At 44.6% G+C, this 21,161-nt stretch overlaps 2 protein-coding genes across 5 annotated transcripts in view; one reads left to right on the top strand and one right to left on the bottom strand.

Moving 5' to 3' along the window:
- The first annotated feature begins 469 nt into the window (after positions 1 to 469).
- Positions 470 to 21,161, top strand: part of CDK18 (cyclin dependent kinase 18) — a 174,030-nt gene continuing 153,338 nt past the window's right edge. Inside the window, exon 1 of the mRNA XM_050955613.1 lies at positions 470 to 639. The gene's annotated coding sequence lies outside the window, so the exon portion shown is untranslated. The remainder of the gene's footprint in view (positions 640 to 21,161) is intronic.
- BLACAT1 (BLACAT1 overlapping LEMD1 locus) overlaps positions 11,823 to 21,161 on the bottom strand; it is a 60,988-nt gene continuing 51,649 nt past the window's right edge. For 3 of the 4 annotated variants that reach the window (XM_050955634.1, XM_050955637.1, XM_050955635.1), the window contains exons 2-3: positions 18,729 to 18,943; positions 11,823 to 17,106 (exon numbers count right to left, since the gene is read on the bottom strand). In XM_050955634.1, coding sequence (XP_050811591.1) covers positions 18,798 to 18,899 — 102 coding nt within the window. In that variant the 5' untranslated portion in view covers positions 18,900 to 18,943 and the 3' untranslated portion in view covers positions 11,823 to 17,106; positions 18,729 to 18,797. The remainder of the gene's footprint in view (positions 17,107 to 18,728; positions 18,944 to 21,161) is intronic. The other variant, XM_050955636.1, reaches the window with a different exon arrangement.

The raw sequence follows: 21,161 nt of genomic DNA, 5'->3' as shown, positions 1-21,161 counted from the left end.
CAGACATATAGGGGCAGGACATGCCCAGCCAGGGTTGGAGCTGTATTAGGTGCACTGAGTTTTCTCAGACATCAGTTCTCAGGTCAAGCTGAAATCTCTGGGTTTAATATTAACTATTATTATTGCATTTAGTATTATGTAATATTTAAATCATACATTATTGTATTTAACATTTATTATTATGTATTAGTTTGATCACTATCATATTGTATTTCTGAATATTTATTATTTACATTATTATGTCATTGTTATGTATTATTGAATTCTCTGGTTTTGGACCACTCCTTGTACTGAAATGTGCTGTGTATGGAAGCCCCTAATCATTGTGTGTGTGCACTGCATGTTTCTTTAATGTTATCCCTCCCTGCATTTCCTCCAGTGAGCGATAAAGGAGTTACAATGGGGAGTGTGGAAACATGTGCCAAAGCCGATACTACTTATTTATATAGCTCCATAGTAGGACATGTAAGAAGGTCGCTGCCCCAAGGTCCCCATGCTTCAGTTCTAACTCAGACAAAATTTCCATTGATTCAAAACAGAAGGCTCCAGCAGTCTGATCCTGCAATCTCTTCCAGTGTGGAATTAATAAGAGTTCAGTGTGTGAAGAGCTGAAAATTGTCCAACGCACTCAAATCTGAGGTAAGCAGTCCTTGGCCAACTTTTTCTCTCACCTCTCACACTTGGCCAGTTCACCACGCTGCTGCCTCCCACCTCAGAAGTGGCTGCATTTCAGTGGGGCAATGTATATATAGTTTGTAAAGTGCTTTGGGCTCATTCATCATAAAAGTTATTCTGTAAAATATTATTATAACAGCAAGTGTTGGAGCTTACTGCTGCTTTTACTGTGACACTTTCCAATTCCTTTTTGCATTACTTGATAAGTAACTTTGCAGTTATATTTGTCTATCCTGTTACTATTTAGTTTCTTATGCTGTCTATTTTGAGCCAAATCCAGCCCCATCTAAGTTGCATATGCCTAGTTTATTGATCAGAATATCATGCGAAACCCTATCAAATGCCTTTCTAAAATCTAGGTATACCACATCCATCACTTCTCCCTTATCCACAAGACTCATTATCCTATTAAAGAAAGCTATCAGATTGGTTTGACATGATTTGTTCTTTACAAATCCATGCTGGCTATTCCCTACCACCTTACCACCTTCCAAGTGTTTGCAGATGATTTCCTTAATTGCTTGCTTCATTATGTTCCCTGCACAGAAGTTAAACTAACTGGTCTGTAGTTTCTTGGGTTGTTGTTATTTCCCTTTTTGTAGATGGGCACTATATTTGCCCTTTTCCAGTCTTCTGGAATCTCTCCTGTCTCCCATGATTTTCCAAAGATAATAGCTAGAGGCTCAGATGCCTCCTCTGTTAGCTTCTTGAGTATTCTGGGATGCATTTCATCAGGCCCTGGTGACTTGCGGGCATCTAACTTTTCTAAGAGATTTTTAACTTATTTTTTTTTTTATTTTATCTTCTAAACCTACCCCCTTCCCATTAGCATTCACTATGTTAGGCATTCCTTCAGACTTCTCGGTGAAGACTGAAACAAAGAAGTCATTAAGCATCTCTGCCATTTCCAAGTTTTCTCTTACTGTTTCTCCCTCCTCACTGAGCAGTGGGCCTACCCTGTCCTTGGTCTTCCTCTTGCTTCTAATGTATTGATAAAATGTCTTCTTGTTTCTCTTTATTCCTGTAGCTAGTTTGAGCTCATTTTGTGACTTTGCCTTTCTAATCTTGCCCCTGCATTCCTGTGTTGTTTGCCTATATTCATCACTTGTATTTTGTCCTAGTTTCCATTTTTTTATATGACTCCTTTCTATTTTTTAGATTATGCAAGATCTCGTGGTTAAGCCAAACTGGTCTTTTGCCACATTTTCTATCTTTCCTACCCAGTGGAATAGCTTGCTTTTTGGCCCTTAATAGTATCCCTTTGAAAAACTGCCAACTCTCCTCAGTTGTTTTTCCCCTCAGTGTTGTCCATCTCTTTCTTCTTTCTAATGCAGGATTGTACTATATGAGTATCTCACTTATTCTATTTGTCTCAGTTTGACATTCCTGAAAATAATATTATTTCCCCTCCAACCCCATCTTCCTCTCAGTAAATTCAAACCCCACTTTAAATTTAAACCTGTCGTCTCGTGTAGTTTGTTGGTGAGGCTGGCTGCTGTGGAGAGTGGGAGGTGTTATATTGTCTGGTCTAGTTGAAATAATGAGGGGTACAAGAACAAAAAGTGACTCCTGACAGCTGTCTGAAACCTACCCAGACTGGAACTGAGGAATGTCCTATAGGTGGCACCGTCTCACCCGGTCTTTCAGCCTGTCTTCAGCCCACACAGAATCAGGCAATGAAGAATGTGGAAGGAAAATAGCAGAACAAGCCATTCACATATTTATATCAATACTGTCAAAACAGTTATTTTTAAGATGGGCACATCTTGCTGCTGATTTAAAACTAAACAGAATGGCTGCGTCATTCCTGGAGGAGCTCTGTGTGGTACAAAAGAATGAACAGACCCCAGATGCCCCAGCATTTGCAGGGTGGGTTGGATGAGAGTCCCCCGATCCAAAACCATGTGTAGGTGGTTCTGGGATAGATCCCAGGCAGAAAGAACCAATTTTTGCAAGTTGCAAGGTGACAGAAGTCTCACTGATCTTCTGAGGTTTACACCATTTCAGGCCACACTCCTGCCCAAGCAGTTATGATATTTCAGTGCTGTTGAACCCTAACCTAACCCATGGGCCTTGAACACCAAGCCCCAGTCAAATCCAGATCCAAGCCCCATCCATAACAAATCAATTGTCTTTCTCGTTTCAACGTTATTTTTCAAAGGCAATTTCTCAACATCTCTGTGGTAGCTTCCTGTATTGACTGTTTGTTTCTGTATATGTCCGCAGAATGATCTACCTTCACAGTTGTTAGGGCCATAGGTACTGGAACTAGGAGTGCGGGGGGTGCTGCTGCACCCCGTGGCTTGAAGTGGTTTCCATTATATACAAGGTTTATAGTTTGGTTCAATGGCTCTCAGCACCCCCACTATATAAATTGTTCCAATTTCAGGACTGTTTCAGTGGGAATCTTTCCATTGATTTGGATAGGATTCAGATCAGGGCACCAGTGCGCTGTACAGTGGAGCCTGCACTAAGACTCACCTTTTGTAGGCCGTCCCCAAGTTCTTCTCACATCGCCAAAGTTTCTTGTACAATTTACTCAGCCTTTAAGAACCTATCTTTACTAGGTGGCTAGTTTTTGCTGGACCTGTGCCTATAGAGACAAGCAGCATGGATTACTTTATAGTGCAACAGACTGGCACGCAGGAGACTTGAGTTTTAGTCCTGGCTCTGCCACTGGTCGGCTGAGGGACCTTGGGAAAGTCACTTTACTTGCTCTGTGCCTCAGGTTCCCCATCTGTAAAATGGGGATGATGATACTGACCTGCTTTGGGATCTAGATATTTTTATTCTTTGAAATGAGTGACACTTGGCAGGATCCTTATTTGTCTTGGTGCAAGTCCTGCTACTCTATTTTTAGCTCTTCTTATTTTTATCTCGTCACCTCCATATTGGTGCACATAACAAAATTCATGTGGTGGGAATGGGGCTGAGGGGTTTGGAGTATGGGAGGGGGCTCAGGGCTGGGGCAGAGGGTTGGGGTGAGGGCTCTGGGGTGGGGCCATGGATGAGGGGTTCACGGTGAGGGAGGGGGCTCACTGCTGCTGCAGAGGATTGGGTGTGGGGGAGGGTAAGGGGGTCTGGCTGGAGGTGCAGGCTCTGGGGTGGAGCTAGGGATGAGTGGTTTGTGGTGCAGGCTGCCCCAGGGCTACAGCGGGGAGAGAGGACTCCCCTCATATTTCTGTCCCTGCAGCAGCACCTCATCTGGGGGGAAAAGGCAGCAGCTCCAGGACTGGGGTTGCAGGATAGGTGCCTCTTCCCTGGCAACAGCAGGTCCGGTCCAGGCTGGGTGGAGTCCGGGGGAGGGATGCTGCTGCCCCAGCAGTGGCAGGTCCGGGATGGGGCTGGGTTGGGGCCAGTGGAGGAGCATCTTTGTCCCGGCTGCAGCAGGTCCAGGGCTGGGGGAGAGGCATCTCTCCCCGCTGCAGCCTGAGTGCCTGTGCAGCGCTCTATAGGCCTCTGCATGGCCGTGCGGCCATGCAGCTTAGAGGGAACTTAGGTCATCATTTGAGATTTCTGTAACCTGAAATATATGGCAGAATGCGGATTAAACAGAGCAGGAGACATACAGTTCTCTCCCAAGGAGTTCAGTCACAGATTTAATTAACGCTTTTCTTTCCTAACAAGCGTTATCAGCATGGAAGCATGTCCTCTGGAAGGATGGTTGAAGCATGAAGGGGCATGCAAATGTTTAGTATATCTGGCATGTAAATACCTTGCAATGGCAGCTACAGAAGTGCCATGCAAATGCCTGTTCTCACTTTCAGGTGACATTGTAAATAAGAAGCAGGCAGCATTATGTCCCATAAATGAACAAACTTCTTTGTCTTAGCGATTGGCTGAACAAGAAGTAGGACTGAGTGGACTTGTAGGCTCTAAAGCAGTGTTCTCCAACTTCTTACACTCAAGATCACTTTTTGAATTTAAGGTCAACCCAGGATCTACCCCGCCCTTTCCCCGAAGCCCCACCCCACTCACTCCATTCCCACCCTCATTCACTTTCACTGGGCTGGGGCAGGGAGTTGGGGTTCAGGAGGGGGTGCGGGCTCTGGACTGGGGCTGAGGGGTTCACAGTGTAGGTGGGGGCTCCAGGCTGAGCCTGAGGCAGGGAATTGGGGTGCAGGAGGGGATGAGGGGTGTAAGCTCTAGGAGGGAGTTTGGGTGCAGGACAGGGCTCTGGGCTGAGGCAGAGTGTGGGGGTGCAGGAGGGGGTAGAAGGTGCTGGCTCTGGGAGGGGGTCAGGGTTGGGGCAGGGGGTTGGGGTGCAGGAGAAGGTTTGGGGTGCTGGCTCTGGGAGGGGACAGGGGTTTGGGGTGCGGCCTCCTGCAATTTTCACAAAAAAGAGATTGCACTACAGTACTTGTATGAGGCAAAATGAAAAAAATGATATCTTTATCGTTTTTACAGTGCAAATATTTGTAATAAAAAATAATAATAGAAAGTGAGCACGTTGTATTCTGTGTTGTAATTGAGATCAATATATTTGAAAATATAGAAAAACATCCAAAAATATTGAATAAATTTCAAATAGTATTTTGTTGTCTAACAGTGAGATTACAAGTGCAATTAGTAGCGATACATTTTTTTAAATTGTGATTAATTTTTTTGACTTAATCACATGAATTAACTGTGATTAATCGACAGCCCTATTTATTATTTATTATTTGTGTTGCAGTAATGCCTAAAAGACCCAGTCATAGACCAGGCCCCCGTTGTGCTAGGTGCTGTACTAACACAGAGCAAAAAATAGCCATTGACACATCCAAAATGGCTGTAAAATGCTACCTGACTGGAATTCTCCACTCACAGAAGGACTGATCCAAAGGCCAACATAATTCAATGGGCTTTGGATCAGGCCTTTATGTCACTGCTGACGTTTTACACCTGCTTTGCGCAAAATAAATGGTTAAATAAGGTACAAGACAGTGGAGAATCAGGTCCAGGGAGTTTGCAAAGTATCTGGGGGGCTTGGGAAGGGGACAGGCCTTTCTGAGCCTCAGGTGCCCCAACATGCATACAGGAAACCCCACAGATCGGGAGATATCCTTGGAAGAATAAAACCTCTGTTGGAGTCCCGTGGGGCCCCTTGTCCACTTTGGCAGTACAGTTCCCTCAGGATTCAAAACAGCCACTTCCAAAATGCTCCCCAGTTTTGCACCTCACACAGCATGTGAAGGGGTGTTTCTTTGCACAGGTTGGCCTATATAAACAACAAAGAGTGCGACCTCTAGATTTAATGTTATCTGCCATTAAGTTGATTGAGTGACACCTTATTTTGTTTTCATATGAGTCAGGATAATAAGGAGCAAATGATTAATTTTGACTGTAATCTTAATGACCCCATTTGCACTCTCTTTAATGTTCTCTTTTCAACCTTACTCTTTGTATTCTCTTTCCCACCATCTGTAAGTGCCACATTTGTACTCCTTTTGCTTGGTTATGTTTGCAATAGCCTGTTGGTGTCGAGTCATTGATCTCAGTAATAATAAAGAAGTATCAACAACATGGAAAATGTAATTCATCTACTGCAAAGGGATATTTTAAAGTCTCTTTATTACAGCAATTAACATACCTGCTTTCCTAGTCATGCTTTTACAGTTAGAACAAGAAAGTGCTTACTCCAGGTGCATAGATTTCAGAGACATACAAAAGAACAGAAAGAAAGCCAGTTAGCTGCTTCCAAAAAAGAGACTAGTCAGTAAAGAAAATTAATCAGCAGGAGGCAGATCAATAGGCAGGTATTTCAGTGCAAGATATAGACATGATATGCATCTATAATTTATAATACAGTCTTGTAAACTAGATATGGGCTCCATGTATATATAGCCCTAGGATACCTGTTAAGTGTATAAAGAAAATCACTTTGGTCATCATCACGTGCGAGAGTTTTATTGATCTGATTCCAGGATGGTTTTCCTAGCCCAGCTACCAATGCTGGAGTGAGTGAGCCAGATCATCCTGCTACATTGATTTACACCAGCTGAGGATCTGGCTCTTTGTTTCTATGGCGTCAATGCTGCAAGGTATCCTCAGTACTTCCTGCAAGATCCAGAGTGTGCCTTCAGCTCCCGCTGAAGTCAGTGGGAGCAGGGCCGACGAAGGGGGGGTTGGGGGGGAAGCTGGTACAAATTACCGGGGCCTAGCGGTCCGGAAGGGGCCAGTCTGCCCTTGTTGGGGGGCCCAATTTTTTTTTTCCACCGGGGCCCAAACCTGCTCTCGGTGGCCTGGCCCTGAGTGGGAGCTGAGAGGCAGCACCTTGCAGAAGACATTCAGCCCTATGCAGGATCAGACAGTCTATGAAGGGTGGCCTGTACAGCACCGTTGCCGTACCAGAGTTTTCCTGCCACAAGGCTTGTGTGATCTGTAGGAAGGGTGTATAAGGTTAGGGTATTCAAAAATACTGTACAAGGTATATATGCATAATTTTAATCAAGTCATACCAGTAAGTGGGAAAATACCACCAAGGCCTCAGTCCTGCAATGTGATCTATGTGGGTGGACTTTTGTGCCAGTATTATTGTACCACTGAAGTCAATGGGGCTCTGCATGGGTGCAAAGGCCTGCCCCATTACATTGCATTGCATTGCAAGTCCAGAACCTAAATAATTCCTGCAGATGTGACTGGTTTTAAGAAAACCCTCAAGGAAACAGATCCTCTATCCCGCTACATTTATTTCCCTTTGCATATTGAATTTGGCTGTAGAATGCTAAGCCGCTGTCACTCATTAAAATGCAGCCTGATAATTAATCATACAAATTTGTTTCTGAATCCTGTTTAAAAAGCCGCCAGCTTCAAACATGAATGAAATCCTAGAAAACAAAGTCATTGTTTAGGGATTTTTAATAGGATTGCATTCTCATAGGCATTGATTTAATTTCCAAACACTGCCAATGTATGTCTGGGGCAGGAATTAAGCAAGCAGCTTGAAAAAGGAGAAAGCAAAACATGTCATGTACCAAAAATACTCTTTCTCTCCAGACATCTATAAAATCTATACTCTAAAGCGTGTGCTCTAAAAAGTATTACAAATATTTTTCTTAGATAGGAAATATAATAGTAAGTGAATAATCTACTGTGCATGTTTATATGCTCTCCTATTAACAAGTTTCACATTTATTTTTCATCTTAAATATACAGTACTTTACAAGACGTTTGCATGGCTTTTTAAGACACTAAGTTACCATGCATTAATACATGAGGCTGACCGGGTCCTCTGTCTTTCCAAAGTAGAGAAAAGTCATTTATTGGCATCTTGAAAAACAGACTAAAAATAGCTGGTTTCCATGGCTACTGAGGCTGGGAGACTCCTGAGGAACATGTCTGGTTAGGTCCCTTTATGATGGAATCCAGACAGTGAAAGAAAAAAGGAATAGGGAGACACTTAATACATTGCAACGACAGTCCTGTACCTTTAAATGTGTGGGTAAATGTACATTTCACTGAAGAACAATGGGGTTACATTAGAGGTGAATTAGGCCCGTTGTATTTTAGGATCCAATCCAGTAAAGCTTTTTAGAACAAGCTTAAATTTATGCATATGCTTTGCTGGGTGAGTCAGGGCCGTAGTGTTGCATCTTCTGTGACTATATCCTTGCTTTGTTCTGCATTTTGTTTACATGCCTTTACACTAGAGATGGGTCTGAGGCCCCCCCAACATCCCCAAACCTGGTGGAAGTTTTGGGGTGCTTAGATCCAAGGGGTTAGTTCAGGCCCATCTCTGTACTACACGTTGGTTTTTATTCGTTTGTTTGTTTGTTTGTGACATTTGAACACACAGACAGACTCTCTGCATTTACACCGCATAAATGAGAGTGAAATGTGACCCTACGTATAAATCTATACATATAATAAACTTCATAGTGAGGATTGTTTAATTATCAGTGGTTTAAGTCCATGAGTACGTTACCCATGTGCTCACCCTGCTTTACAAAGTGGCTGTGCAAATTCTATACAGATACATTCAATGAATATACATTGTATTTAAGCAACTGTCTTTTTACCCTTAAAGAGATACAAATAATGGTCTGGATCCTGCAGTTCTTGTTCAGGGCAAAATTCCTGTTCAGCTCAATGCAAAGGACTGCAAGATATGGGCCAGGAAGGCTATTCTGCTGATGAGTGAGGATGGGGCGGGGCAGAGGAATTTTCTAAAGTGACTAGTGATTCTGAATGCCCATCTAGAGATACCTTATCGGAGCCTGATTTTCAGCAAGTGCTGAGCATTCACCCTCTGGATCTCAGCACTCATTAAAGTGACTCAAGCTGGGGACCCAAAATCACTAGTCACTTTTGAAATATTGGTCAAAGAACTCACTGGAGGATCTTGTCAGTTACAGAAGGTATCAGAGGAGACAGTGGTGTGCTGATGTCTGATTTCTTCACACCTAACTACTACAGATGTTCTGTGCATAATCATAAAGAGCAAGATAACTGGGGCCACCAACTCAACAGGGGGGAGTAAAGTGCATTTAAAATAACATAATCCCACCAGAGCACCCTAGAAGTGCAAGAAAGAAAATGGCACCTTTGGTTAGATAATCTTAAAAGAAATTGGATACACACTGGAATGCAGAAATCACTCTGGCTGTAATAAACAAAACACTGATACTGTTCCAATCCAATTAAATGCCAAAAGCTTGTGTTTGCAAAGTGTTCTGGTGGAATGAAGACTTAAATCCTATTGTGGAGTTTACAAAAAAAAAAGAGATTCCAGCTTGATATATTGTAGACATGTGGGCATGTGTAGCAGATTAGATTAGGCCAGGTGTTCTCAAACTTCATTGCATTGTGACCCCCTTCTGACAACAATAATTACTACATGTCCCCAGGAGGGAGCATTGAAGCCTGAGCTCACCTGAGCCCAGCTGCCCCAGATGTGGGGGCAAAGAACGAGCTCCACTGTTCTGGGCCGGGGAGCCAAAGCCCAAGGGCTTCAGCTCTAGGTGGGGGTTCACCCCCACTACTAAGGGATGAAGTCCTTGGGTTTTGGGCCCAGATGGTGGGGTTTGGGCTTCGGCCCCTAACCCCTGAAAGTCTAATGCCAGCTCTGGCGACCCCATTAAAATGGGGTGGCAAGCCACTCTGGGGTCCTGACCCACAGATTGAGAAAGGCTGGATTAGGCTATATCCCTGTACTTCTTGCACATCTTCAGTAAGACTTTCAGGAATATGTTACACAAGAGTTCAAGCTGCAGCTTTTTTCTTGGCTTCATTCTTTGTGCATGTTCTGTACCCTTCCAATTCACTGCACAAATATTTCCTTCATCTTAAATAAATGCAGTGAAAGTTCCCTTGGCAAGACCACCTCTGTCAAGAGATCATCTGCTGATAAAAAACAAAACAACTTGGGATGAAACCCCACCATGCACACACACACACAATTTTTTGGTACCCTACCCACTTACTGTCATGCAAATAAACATCTGGAGACTCTCTGGCTCCAAAGTAGGCCAATATTTATAAAGAGGATACACTGCCTCTGTTGGGAGTTAGCCCAAGGCACCGCTCTGGTTATTTTGATCATTAAAGCTGTTTCCCCCTTGACTAAACCATCAGCGCTACTACAGACTCTCTACTGTCAAGATAAAGCAATGCTGGTTTGCCTTTTAATTTCGACATTTTGGGCCAGATCCTCAGCTCTAGTAAATTGGCGTCATTGGAGCTATGCTGATTTATACCAGTGGAGCGTCTGGCCCTTTAACTTAAAATACATTTTGCCAACTGCCCAGAAAGAATTGGATGGGGAAAGGGGGCTGCATATTTGGTTTCCTAAATTCCCATGAGCACATCACCTTGCTAAATTCATAGGTCCCCACTGGGTCATCTGAAAAGCTGGTCATGGGCAGGGGCTGCAGGCAACTAGTGGGGTGTGTAGCAATGGAGTTTCGCACATCAGTGCTTGCTGCATTGCAGAGATGAGCAGATTTGCCTGTTTCAAATATATCCTTCCATTCTCATTTAGAGAAACTTGGATGGTTTCCTTCACTGTAATAGGATTAGAGATGGATTATTTCTGGTGGGAACAAATGCATCTTTCAGGAGCATAACATTCATTTTCCGAGGAACAATGATGGTAGCTAGCATAGAACTCTTCTCTTTGAAACTGTTCTGGGGAGTTACATTACAGTTCAGACTCCTGTTATAATGGGGAGAATTATACAGAGAATTCGGGGTGGCTGGAAGTGATATTAAAGCAAATGTGTCATAAAAAGAGAAAAATAACCTTACTTTTTCTACAGCACCCTTTTCACCCAAAGAATCCAAAAGAGCTTCACAGGGACAACTGGGAGTCAGGACACCTGGGTTATTTTCCTGCCTCTGCCACTGACTCCCTGGGTGGCTTTGGGCAGGTCACTTCCCTGCTCTGAGCCTCAGTTTCCCCCTCAGTAGCATGGAGGTAATGATGCTTCCCTTCCTTTGTAAAGTGCTTTGAGATTTATAGATGAATAGCTCTGTAATAGTTTGTCATTGTTATTAATTTATTATTAGTAGTAGTATTAAGATTTACATTTCTATAGCCCCACTGAAATGCTGTCACCTCTGAGGTGGAAAGGTGGAAGCCAGATGGACAAGCAGCATAAAGCATGTTACACAAGTATGGCCACTGAAGCAAAATGCTTCTTATATATACTTATAAAAATGCCAGGGTTTGTGCGAGTATGTGGGTGAGGAAGAGGAAGAGAGAGGGGAGCTCATTTGTGCTTTGACAAGAGCTGTCAGCTTTCCAGCTTTCACAGTTTTGGAAGAGTCTGGTGTCCTAATAAAATGCTGCCACTGGGGAGGAAAAAATCTAACTTTTTGCCCACTGCAACCTTGTCATGTGGAAGTTAGCTGGCAGCCCCCACTCCCAGCCTGGGCAATTAGCAAAGAGCAAACTGCTTGGAAGTTCAGACTGTTGACAGGTTCGCTGCAGAAAAGCGCCGGGCTGGAACCTGTTGGGAAATGAAGTGTAGATGAAGGAACCTTCAGCCATCAACCTAGAGGTCAAGTCATTACGATAGGAGAATCAAGAAGCGCCACAAGCCATTTATGAGCACCACAGGGGTCAAGTCAGGAGCAAATAATTTTGCTTAGAGCCACTGTGGATAACATACTATTACTTTGGGAGCTATCTATCCACATACATGGAAAGTTCTCTTTAAAAATAACTGCAGCTTTAGTTTTAAACATTCATATTGTACTTGTGTAATTTATTGCATTTTCAATTTTATATATGTGTGTGTGTGTGTGTGTGTGTCTAGATATATTTTACATACTATATTCATCCATGCCTAGCTAGGAAGCTCTTTGCTGGAGGCAGGTGCAATTCTTGAGGTGAGATAAATTCAGCAGATATACGGTGGTCTGCAATATATATTCAATAGGTTACCGTATTGTCCTGGAAAGATTCCCCCTCCTCCATCCAGACCAGATTTTGGAACAACCACAATAGAGAGAAAACCTCTGAAGCACCCATACCAGTTTTTACATAAGACCCATTTCAGGAGCATTTAATTAGTGCTGTATAAACCTCCAGCCAAGCTGGATACATTCAGTAAAGCTGTTAGCTCTTTACAGAATCTCAGGGTATGTGTATTAATTTTGGAACCTTAACTAAGAAGCCATGATGGCTCCATAATCAAAGGCTCATAGCAGCCTATGTTCTTGGCTATTCACCTAGTGCTCCATTAAACAATTAAAACTCACCGCACTGGAGAAAACATTAGTATTCTTAGCTTACATGGGGTCCAACTTACTAAAAAGGATACAGACTGTGATCATCTGCAAATCTCCTGCCTCTGACTTCGACCCAAAGGAATTTGAAAGGTCTCAGGGACTTGCGGCCAACTGATCTTCAGTTGGGACAAACTTCTGCTGCCAGAATAGCTGCTATAGCTTATAGCTGCGATGAACAAGGACTGTACCCACACATACATTGGTCCTAAATAGGGATTGAATTTGTGTCCATCAGCACCAAATGCACAAGTCCCTGCCACTTGCGCTAAAGAGGTAGCTCTTCTTGCTCTGTATAAGTAGAAGGCCAGTAAAGATAGTCTCTGGTATCCATGGAGAGCAATAACAGCTCACAGTGTGTTACGCAATCAGCTGAGCACGAGGTGAGCTGACCTTGATGAAAATGAATGGAGATGAGTCAAAACAACTACCCTGACCTTGCTCAGTGCAGAAAACAGAATGAAAGTTCATAGGCTGCCAAGCACTTCTTGCTGTGCAGAAACTCAGAACTGTGCTAGGAAATATCCAACTGTATCCTGGCTTTAGACACATATATTGGGCTCCCATTGGCATTGGTGGGAGCTGCACAGGCATATCCCTACCCAGAATATGGCTGTAGCCAGTTTTCTTTAAAAATCATGTTTCCTATTGCTGTCAGCTTGCAGAATAGAGCACCCATTTGTGATATTGGCATCTAGAGATGCTCAGGGGCAGAATTCATCCTCTGCATCACTTTTCCTTCTGCTTTATTATGGCGTCAATGATCGGAAAGAATTTTAGGGCCAAATCCTGAAATCTTTACTCAGGCAAAACACCCAGTCAAGGGGCAATATCCTGAGGGATATTGAGCACCTTTGGCTCTCTCTGGAGCCAATAGAATTTGAAAATGCTCCATTCCAGTGAACTGTTGACCCAGTGAAAGCTTTTCCTGGGTGAGAGACCCCAAGATTTGGCCTGTAATGTTTAATATTTAAACATGACCATTTGCTAAACCTCCTAGGGGATTTAGATACCCAGACTAAGCCTAAATTTCAGTCTTCTGCTAAACGTTCTGCCACCATTGAAATGAGATGAAAACAAGACCAACAGCCTCCAGTGATCGGCTTCTGTAATGCATCAAGCAGTAGCAAAATGGTCACCATCACAAGTTGGCTCAGACATGCCAAAGTTCACTGAGAAAAAAAAAGACATCTGGGCCATATACATCTGGAGTGTGACCCCAATGCTTTCAGTGTTGGGTCCTTTCCCTATGCTTGATCCTTCATGTGCATGAACCAGACAGCACCTTGTGTGAGTATCTTCTTCATGCTCCATGGGGAAAATACAGTACTTCTCAGAATGTGAACTTTCCAGACTGACTCACTAAGCAAGATCAGGTGCAGTTGGACTCGTTGCTATGGTCCGCTACCAGCTGTTTCGTGTTTGAAGTGACTGAACCATCTCCTAGAGCAACCCCGACTACTGGCACCCGATGAAGATTATTTAAAGCTGCTTAATTCGTTGCTCTGCTTATACCCCAGGAGAAGATCTCATGTGTCTCCTTTTATTGGTCATCCTTGCTGGGCAGAGGTTTCACGCTAAACCCTTCAGATAAGACAATAAAATAAGGGCCATGTTGGTTTTGGTAGCTGGCCAAGCTAGCAAATCTTCCCAAAAGAAGAGCTTGTCACCAGCACACACAGCTCTGTTTGTCAAGCGTAAATCCGGTCTCGCAGCAGCGGTCTGAGAGCTGGAAAGGTCAGTGAGTTTTATAAGTAGGGGAAAGGATTTGTTTTCTGAGTTAGCTCAACTTATTCTTTTCAGGGCCAGATCCTCAGATGGTGTAAATCTACATAGCTCCATTGAAGTCAACGAGTCTCCTCTGATTTACACTGGCCATGGATCTGGCCCCTAAAGATTTACCTGTCTGCCCTTCCTAAAGGGGAGCAGGCAACAACATTCCTCAGAGACCCTACCGGGCAAGATTTTGCATCAGAGTTACAGCATTAATAATCTCTGGCACCACCATTCTAAGGCACTCTGTGCCCCGATCCTCCATGTTTGATCTTTAGAAAGAAACGGTGATTTTGCCCCAATTACTATTTTTGGTTTAATATTAATAACATTGTCCTCAAAGCCTTTGGCTGGCTGCAGTGAAGGCCTGTTGACAGTTCCATGCAATGTCATTCACTTGTCCCCCTCCCCAGACCCCATCCACTAGATTTAGCACATGACCTTTTCCCACTACCCATCCTCTGCCCTGACAGATTCTGAGGGCTTGGTTCCATTCCATGGTGGGAATCGGGCCTTAGGAAATGTATCCAGAACTGGTGCAATGGGTTTGTTGAGGGAGCAAGTGAATGGAGGTTTTCTGTTACACAGGAGGAGGCAGAGAGCCAGCAATTTACCCTAACCAGGGACATATTAAAGGGGGAGGCCCCTCAATTCTCTAGGGGGACCAAGTGTTCCCCACTGGGTTCTCATTCAGTACAAAGCAGCTTCTACTCCACACCACTGAACCCTGAAGCATGAGCAAGGAGCTTCCCTCTGGCTTTTCCATACAGAGATGACTGGGGCAGGAGGGGGTTCATGACGGCTCCCTATAGCCACCAGCTTTGCAATACTGGCTGAACCAGCCCTGCCTGAGGCAGCCATTTTGAATCCCTCCTCAGATCTCCATAAAAAGAGGCAAAGAATCCTGTGGCACCTTATAGACTAACAGACGTTCTGGAGCATGAGCTTTCGTGGGTGAATACCCACTTCGTCAGATGCATGTGACATGCATCTGACGAAGTGGGTATTCACCCACGAAAGCTCATGCTCCAAAACGTCTGTTAGTCTATAAGGTGCCACAGGATTCTTTGCTGCTTTTACAGATCCAGACTAACACAGCTACCCCTTTGATACTCAGGTCTCCATGGCTACCATCTCAGCCTGTCATGTGACATGCATCTGATGAAGTGGGTATTCACCCACGAAAGCTCATGCTCCAAAACGTCTGTTAGTCTATAAGGTGCCACAGGATTCTTTGCTGCTTTTACAGATCCAGACTAACACAGCTACCCCTTTGATACTCAGATCTCCATGGCTACCATCTTAGCCTGTCATGTTGACAGCCCTAGTCTTTCTGACTCTGTCATGCACCCAGCTCAGGCCTTGCTACCAGTTCTCAAAAGTCGCCGCAGCTGCAGTTTATTCTGACTGAAAGGGCTACAAATACTGTGTGACCATCCTCATCGAAAGAGCAAAACTCTAGTAGCCTCAGGGGCTGAACATTTTGGAGATGGCAGCAAAGGATTCAGGAGTGAAAGGGTTGAGGCTGTCTGAATTAACCAGAGCTGGGTCTGAGGGGCTAAAGTTGGATCTGGATTTCCAGTGCCATAAGGCGGGGGGTGTTCAGAGCTGAAGGTTGGGTTCAAGCCCATCTCCAACACTACCACAAGAAGACCTTCCTGAGTGAGGTCCTGATCCAAACCCACTGAAATCAAAGAGAGAGTTTCTACTGACCTCAATGTTCTTTGGATCAGGCCATGAAATAGATGTACTTTCTGGGATCCACAGTGACAACTAGTGGGGCTATTTTAGGGTACCTGAAGAGGAGAGTCTGTCTGCAACACCTCCTGAAAGGCACAGCACCCAGGGAATTTCCATATGGCTTTAACAGCAAGTAGGAAAGACGTATAGACAAGAAGGGAGAAAACAGGGACAACCTTTGAAACTGCAGCACTACACTAATGCTAATGGCTATGCCTGGATTAGGTGAGGCAGTTCCAGCAAAAAAAGTTAACAATTTGAACACTGGCATTTTCCATACTCTCAACTACATCAATTTCTTTGAGAACATGGGCTCTTATCCTGGGGGTTGCGACCCACCGCATGTACATGAACAGGTGTCAGAGAGTCGTGGTCATATTGCCTTTCGCAGATTGCTAAATGGCGAGATTGGAAGAGGGCACCCATTACGGGAAAGGTGGAGAACCACTGGAGGATGCATACATGCTAGAGAGAGACCTGAGCTCCAAAGCTGAAATCCGGGTCCCAGTTCCAAACTTCTCTTCACATAGAGTTCAGGGATTTTGATTCAAGCCCATTATAGGAAAGGGGCCAACTGCAAAATTCACTTCCCATAGTTAATATAGACACATAAGGAGCATGAGTCTGCTCTCCCACTGGGCTAACACCACTGATTTCAGTGGAGCGACTCCTGATTTGCATCGATGGGAGCAGAATCAAAGCCCACTGTGTTTTCACCACTCCCTAAGGGTTTCTCCATGCTGGCATCTAGCACATCTGAGCACAAAATGTCTAAGAAGTATTAGGAACTGCTTCTTGTAGACACAGGACATTTGCTTGGGAGATACTAACAAAACTCTACAGCTTGTTCATTTTCAGTTGACAGTGCCACAGTGAGACAACTTGAAAACACAGAGCCAAATCCTGCTGCCCACTTACTCCAGGGAAACTGAGGGCAGGACCTGGCTCTTGATTTGGAAATCTCCTTCAGAGTCTGTCCAGGGGGACATATTCAAGCAAGACAGGGACAGCTTTCTCGTGAATGAAACTTTTACCCAGTAAAGGGACAAAAATCTCTCTCTGCCACAGATAGCTGTGCGGTCCAAGATCAAGCACCTTTGAGACTGGGGATCTGTGCTGAACCACCATAGCACCCAGGATACTGTTTGTGGCTCTTCTGTAAGGGTCATTTCTGAGCTTCAGCTTTTTTCCAAGCCAGGCAAGTCTCTAGGAAAGAAGAAGGAGAAGAAAGAAAATGAGAGATGTTGCAGGCTAAATGTGTGAACACAAATTAACCAGCTTCCTCCGCCTTCTCCTCTGCCTGCTGCTGACATCGATGAGCGAGCCCATCATTCACATCCCAGGTGTACCTCCTTCTGCCAGGACACCTTCCCCAGCTCATCTATCAAGCGCTGTGGGAGGGCCACAATGAGCAAGACAGCCTGCCTCTTGGGAATGTTGCACTGACGTGGACTCCCCGTTTCCCCTCTCTGGCCCCAGTCACAGCTATTGTTGCTAACGGGGACTGTGTGCTGATGGTTAGATGATCCTGGCTGGAATTCCCTCTGCTACAGTAACCAAGAGCATCCTACTAAACTTGAACTTGCTCCTTTCAAGTCCCCTAAGAAACTGACTGTCCTCTTATAGATGCCAATGAAGTTGTTATACAGGGAAGAGAGGAGGAAACCAAATTTATTCAGGTGCAAAAGGTGTTGTATAACCAGAGGTGCTGGAACTAGGGGTGCTGAGGGTGCTGGCACTGCCGCACCCCTGGCTTGAAGCAGTTTCCATCATGTACAGGGTTTACAGTTTGGTTCAATGGCTCTCAGCACCCCCCACTGCACAAACTGTTCCAGTGCCCCTGTGTATAACTGACTCCACTTGGACCAACAGAGCATTTGAACGCAAGACCTTCAATACTCAAAGCACAAGCTGCTACCACGTAGACTAAAGGACTAAGCCATTAACTAGGAGCAGTAGTAAAATCATAAGCCTTTTATATGGACCACCCACTAGAAGGGAACAAAGATCCGCAGTCTCCTAGTGGAGGTCAAAATTAGAGCTGGTCAAGAATTTCTCAGCAAAACTTCTTTTTTTGTTGAAAAAGGCCGATTTGTCCAAAGCAAAACTTCATGAAGAAGACGAGTGGTGTGTAAGCTTGAAAGCTCGTCTCTCTCACCAACAGAAGTTGGTCGAACAGAAGATATTCCCTTATCCACCTTTCTCATGAAACTGGGGCAGTTTTGACAAATCTCCTGACTCAAAAGGTTGGGAAAAAAGTTTTGGCTTTTCAAAGGAAAACAATGTTTTATTCAGAAATTTTAGTAAATTTAGACCAAAAAAAAAAGGTTAAAGGGGAAAGATTCAAAATGGAAATGAAATGTTACAATTGATCCAAACTGTTCTCACCTCTTCCCTCCCCCCCGGCCTCCGCCTCCAGTTTTTCAGTTAGTGGAAGTTTTTGAGATTTCAATTTTTCATCCTGATTCAGGAAACGAAAACATTTTGAAATCTCAAAAGTTCTCACAGGACAGGAACCCTGTTTCCAGTGGCCCTAGTTGCACTTAGAGGATTAACTATCGACAGTTAAGCGTAGGAAACTCAGCTTTGCTTTTAGGAGTTAAATGAACATGCTGGTCCTCCTGTTCCAAGGTTTGGAGCATCAATCCTGTGACTCCTTTCTCTCCCCTCACCCCCGACCTGTGCACCCACCAGTGCAGCAGGAGAGCAAAATAAGCACGGGACACAGATGTGATGGGTGCCTCTTCATGGTTACAGAGATCAGAGAGCAGAAATGGGATTGATTCCCCCTGAGACGGGATCTCAGTCAAAAGGCAAAAATATCATACCAAGTTCAAACCAGGGCTGGAATCCAGCGATGTGAGTGAGAGGGTAAATGTGACACACCCGGACAAGTCTCACACTGATGTCTCCTGCTCTGCACTGGGCTCTTCTTTTTTCCTCTTCATCTTGCAGAAGCCGTGGAGCCCACAGAAGCAAGCAAAAGTGAATTGGGGCATCCCCTATGGCAGATCAGGCTCAGGAGCATCCAAAGGAAACCTAGCTGGGGACAGGGAGAGGAAAGAAAGAGAGAGTTTTTTAAATCAGAGCAGCTCTTGCTGATGGCTGGGAAGGAGGGTGGGCAGGGATGGTCAATCACAGCCTTCCTTTGCAAGACACACTTCCCCCCAACCCCAGATGCAGAACTCCTGGGCCCTGGCAGCCTCCTCTCCTAGTGCAGAACCTCCTACCTCCAGCCTTCCCCATGCCAGATGCCCCCAGTCACATTCTCCAAAATTTTCCTTTCCAGTAAAAGAAGAGGGGGTTGAACCAAACACATGCTGCCTGTGGAAGCCTGTGAGCTGTAATTCCCACATGCACAGAAACGTAAATAGTTTGCACAGTCTGCTACGCTAATGAATATTACAGGGACCTTAAGCTTAGGCTCATTGGGGTGTTTTAACAAAGCTTAGCGATATATACCCAGCAACCGCAATTAATGAGAAGCAGCTGATATCAAAGCTCAGTGTCTCCTTGTCCATTTTCAGCGGATCAAATCATGCCCCAAAGCACAGCCCACATTAGGGAGTAACAGCTCTAACAGCTGCAAAATGTAATTATGCAAACAAAACCCTTTTTTTTTTAAAGACATGGAAGGGAAGAAATAACATCTGAAGTCAAACCCACCTATGCTTTCCCCCATTTTAATTTTTAGCATTTCTAACTTTGCAAATGACCAAATCTAGTTTTGCCAGTGAGAAAGAGGGTAACTGATTAAAGTGCTGGAAAGCAGGAGTCTTGAACACTAAATTAATACATTTTTATGGCTAGGTCAGTCTAATTTCTGAAACACAGAGAGTCCTGAAGGAAACTTCAGCTGACCCCTCATCCCTATCTCAGCAAGGAAGGCAGTGTGAGCTAGTGAACAGGGCATGGGATTGGGAGCTTGGACTCTTTCAGGTCTGTCACTGAGCCCTCGTCCAGACTAACCCGCGGCATCGGCGGGTTAAAATCGATTGCTCGGGGATCGATATATCGCGTCTAGTCTGGACGCGGTGTATCGATCCCCGAGCGCGCTTACATCGATTCCGGAACTCCATCAATCCGAACGGAGTTCCGGAATCGACGCGGAGAGCCGCGGACATCGATGCCGCGCCGTCCAGACTGGTGAGTACCTCGATTTTAGAAATTCGACTTCAGCTACGTTATTCACGTAGCTGAAGTTGCGTATCTAAAATCGATTTTAATTCCTAGTCTGGACGTGGCCTTAATTACCATGTGAGTGAGTCATTTAACTCCGCTGTAAAATGGGGATAATGAAACTCATCCAAGTTTTGATATCCACGAGTGGGAATTGCTGTATAAATTCTAGCATACGCTCCAGAGGGGCAACTATTGCCCATAGTGGTTAGCAACGAACCATAGCTTCTGACACTGGTGGGCTGCTAACAGAAACAGGCCTGATTCATACATCCCGTAACTTTGCAGAAATTCAGAACTGGACCTATCTCTAACTTACACGGGGACACTTAGGAGAAAAGTAAGGACAACCTCTTTAACTGCATTGAACTAAACTGAACACACTGGGCCAAGTGCTCCTCTTTGGCCCTGAGCCACCAATGCACTTTTGCACGTGCTTATCAATGAGTAGTCCCATTAAATATGTGCTTGAGAGATTTGCTGGTCGGGTCCAGAGTGAGCGCCAAATAAGTCCACTGAGTGAGAGCAGGATTTGGCCCAAAGGAGATTTTGCAAGAGAAACAGCCTATATATTTTCATGTGACTCCACCCCTTCCCACCCACAGGATTACAAAATATCTCAAGCTGATAGTTACCCCAATGGAGAGAGTGCAACTAAAATCCCACTCTGATTGGCGTCTTGTCAGCAGCTCAGCTGGCTCTCAGGGGGACATGCTAAGCTACTCGAAGGGGCCATGGAGAATGTTTGACTGACCTTCCAGCTTCCAGCACAGCCATTTAAGTACCCATTAAGAGCCCTTCAATTCCCAACACTGTCATTCTAACATGACAATGAAAATCACATCATTCCCATCCAGTAACCTGGGAACCAGATACCAGAGCTCCGCTACCTAGGGGGCTGGCTTTGTCCTCTGTGCTTTTGCCTGACTTTGTCATTCCAATCAGAGCCCAGCTACTAATATAGAGCAGATAGCAAGCAAGGGACCGAGTCCCTTTAATACACTTCTCCAACCACCCACCTCCCCACTTTCCCCTTCATTTGACAGCCTTCTGTGTACCTGTCTATCAGGCTCCCAAATTAA

The sequence above is a fragment of the Gopherus flavomarginatus genome, chromosome 5 (genome assembly GCF_025201925.1).
Source record: "Gopherus flavomarginatus isolate rGopFla2 chromosome 5, rGopFla2.mat.asm, whole genome shotgun sequence".
Lineage (NCBI taxonomy): Eukaryota > Metazoa > Chordata > Testudines > Testudinidae > Gopherus > Gopherus flavomarginatus.
Note: the sequence above shows the minus strand (reverse complement) of the source record. Positions and strands in the feature narration are given on the sequence as shown.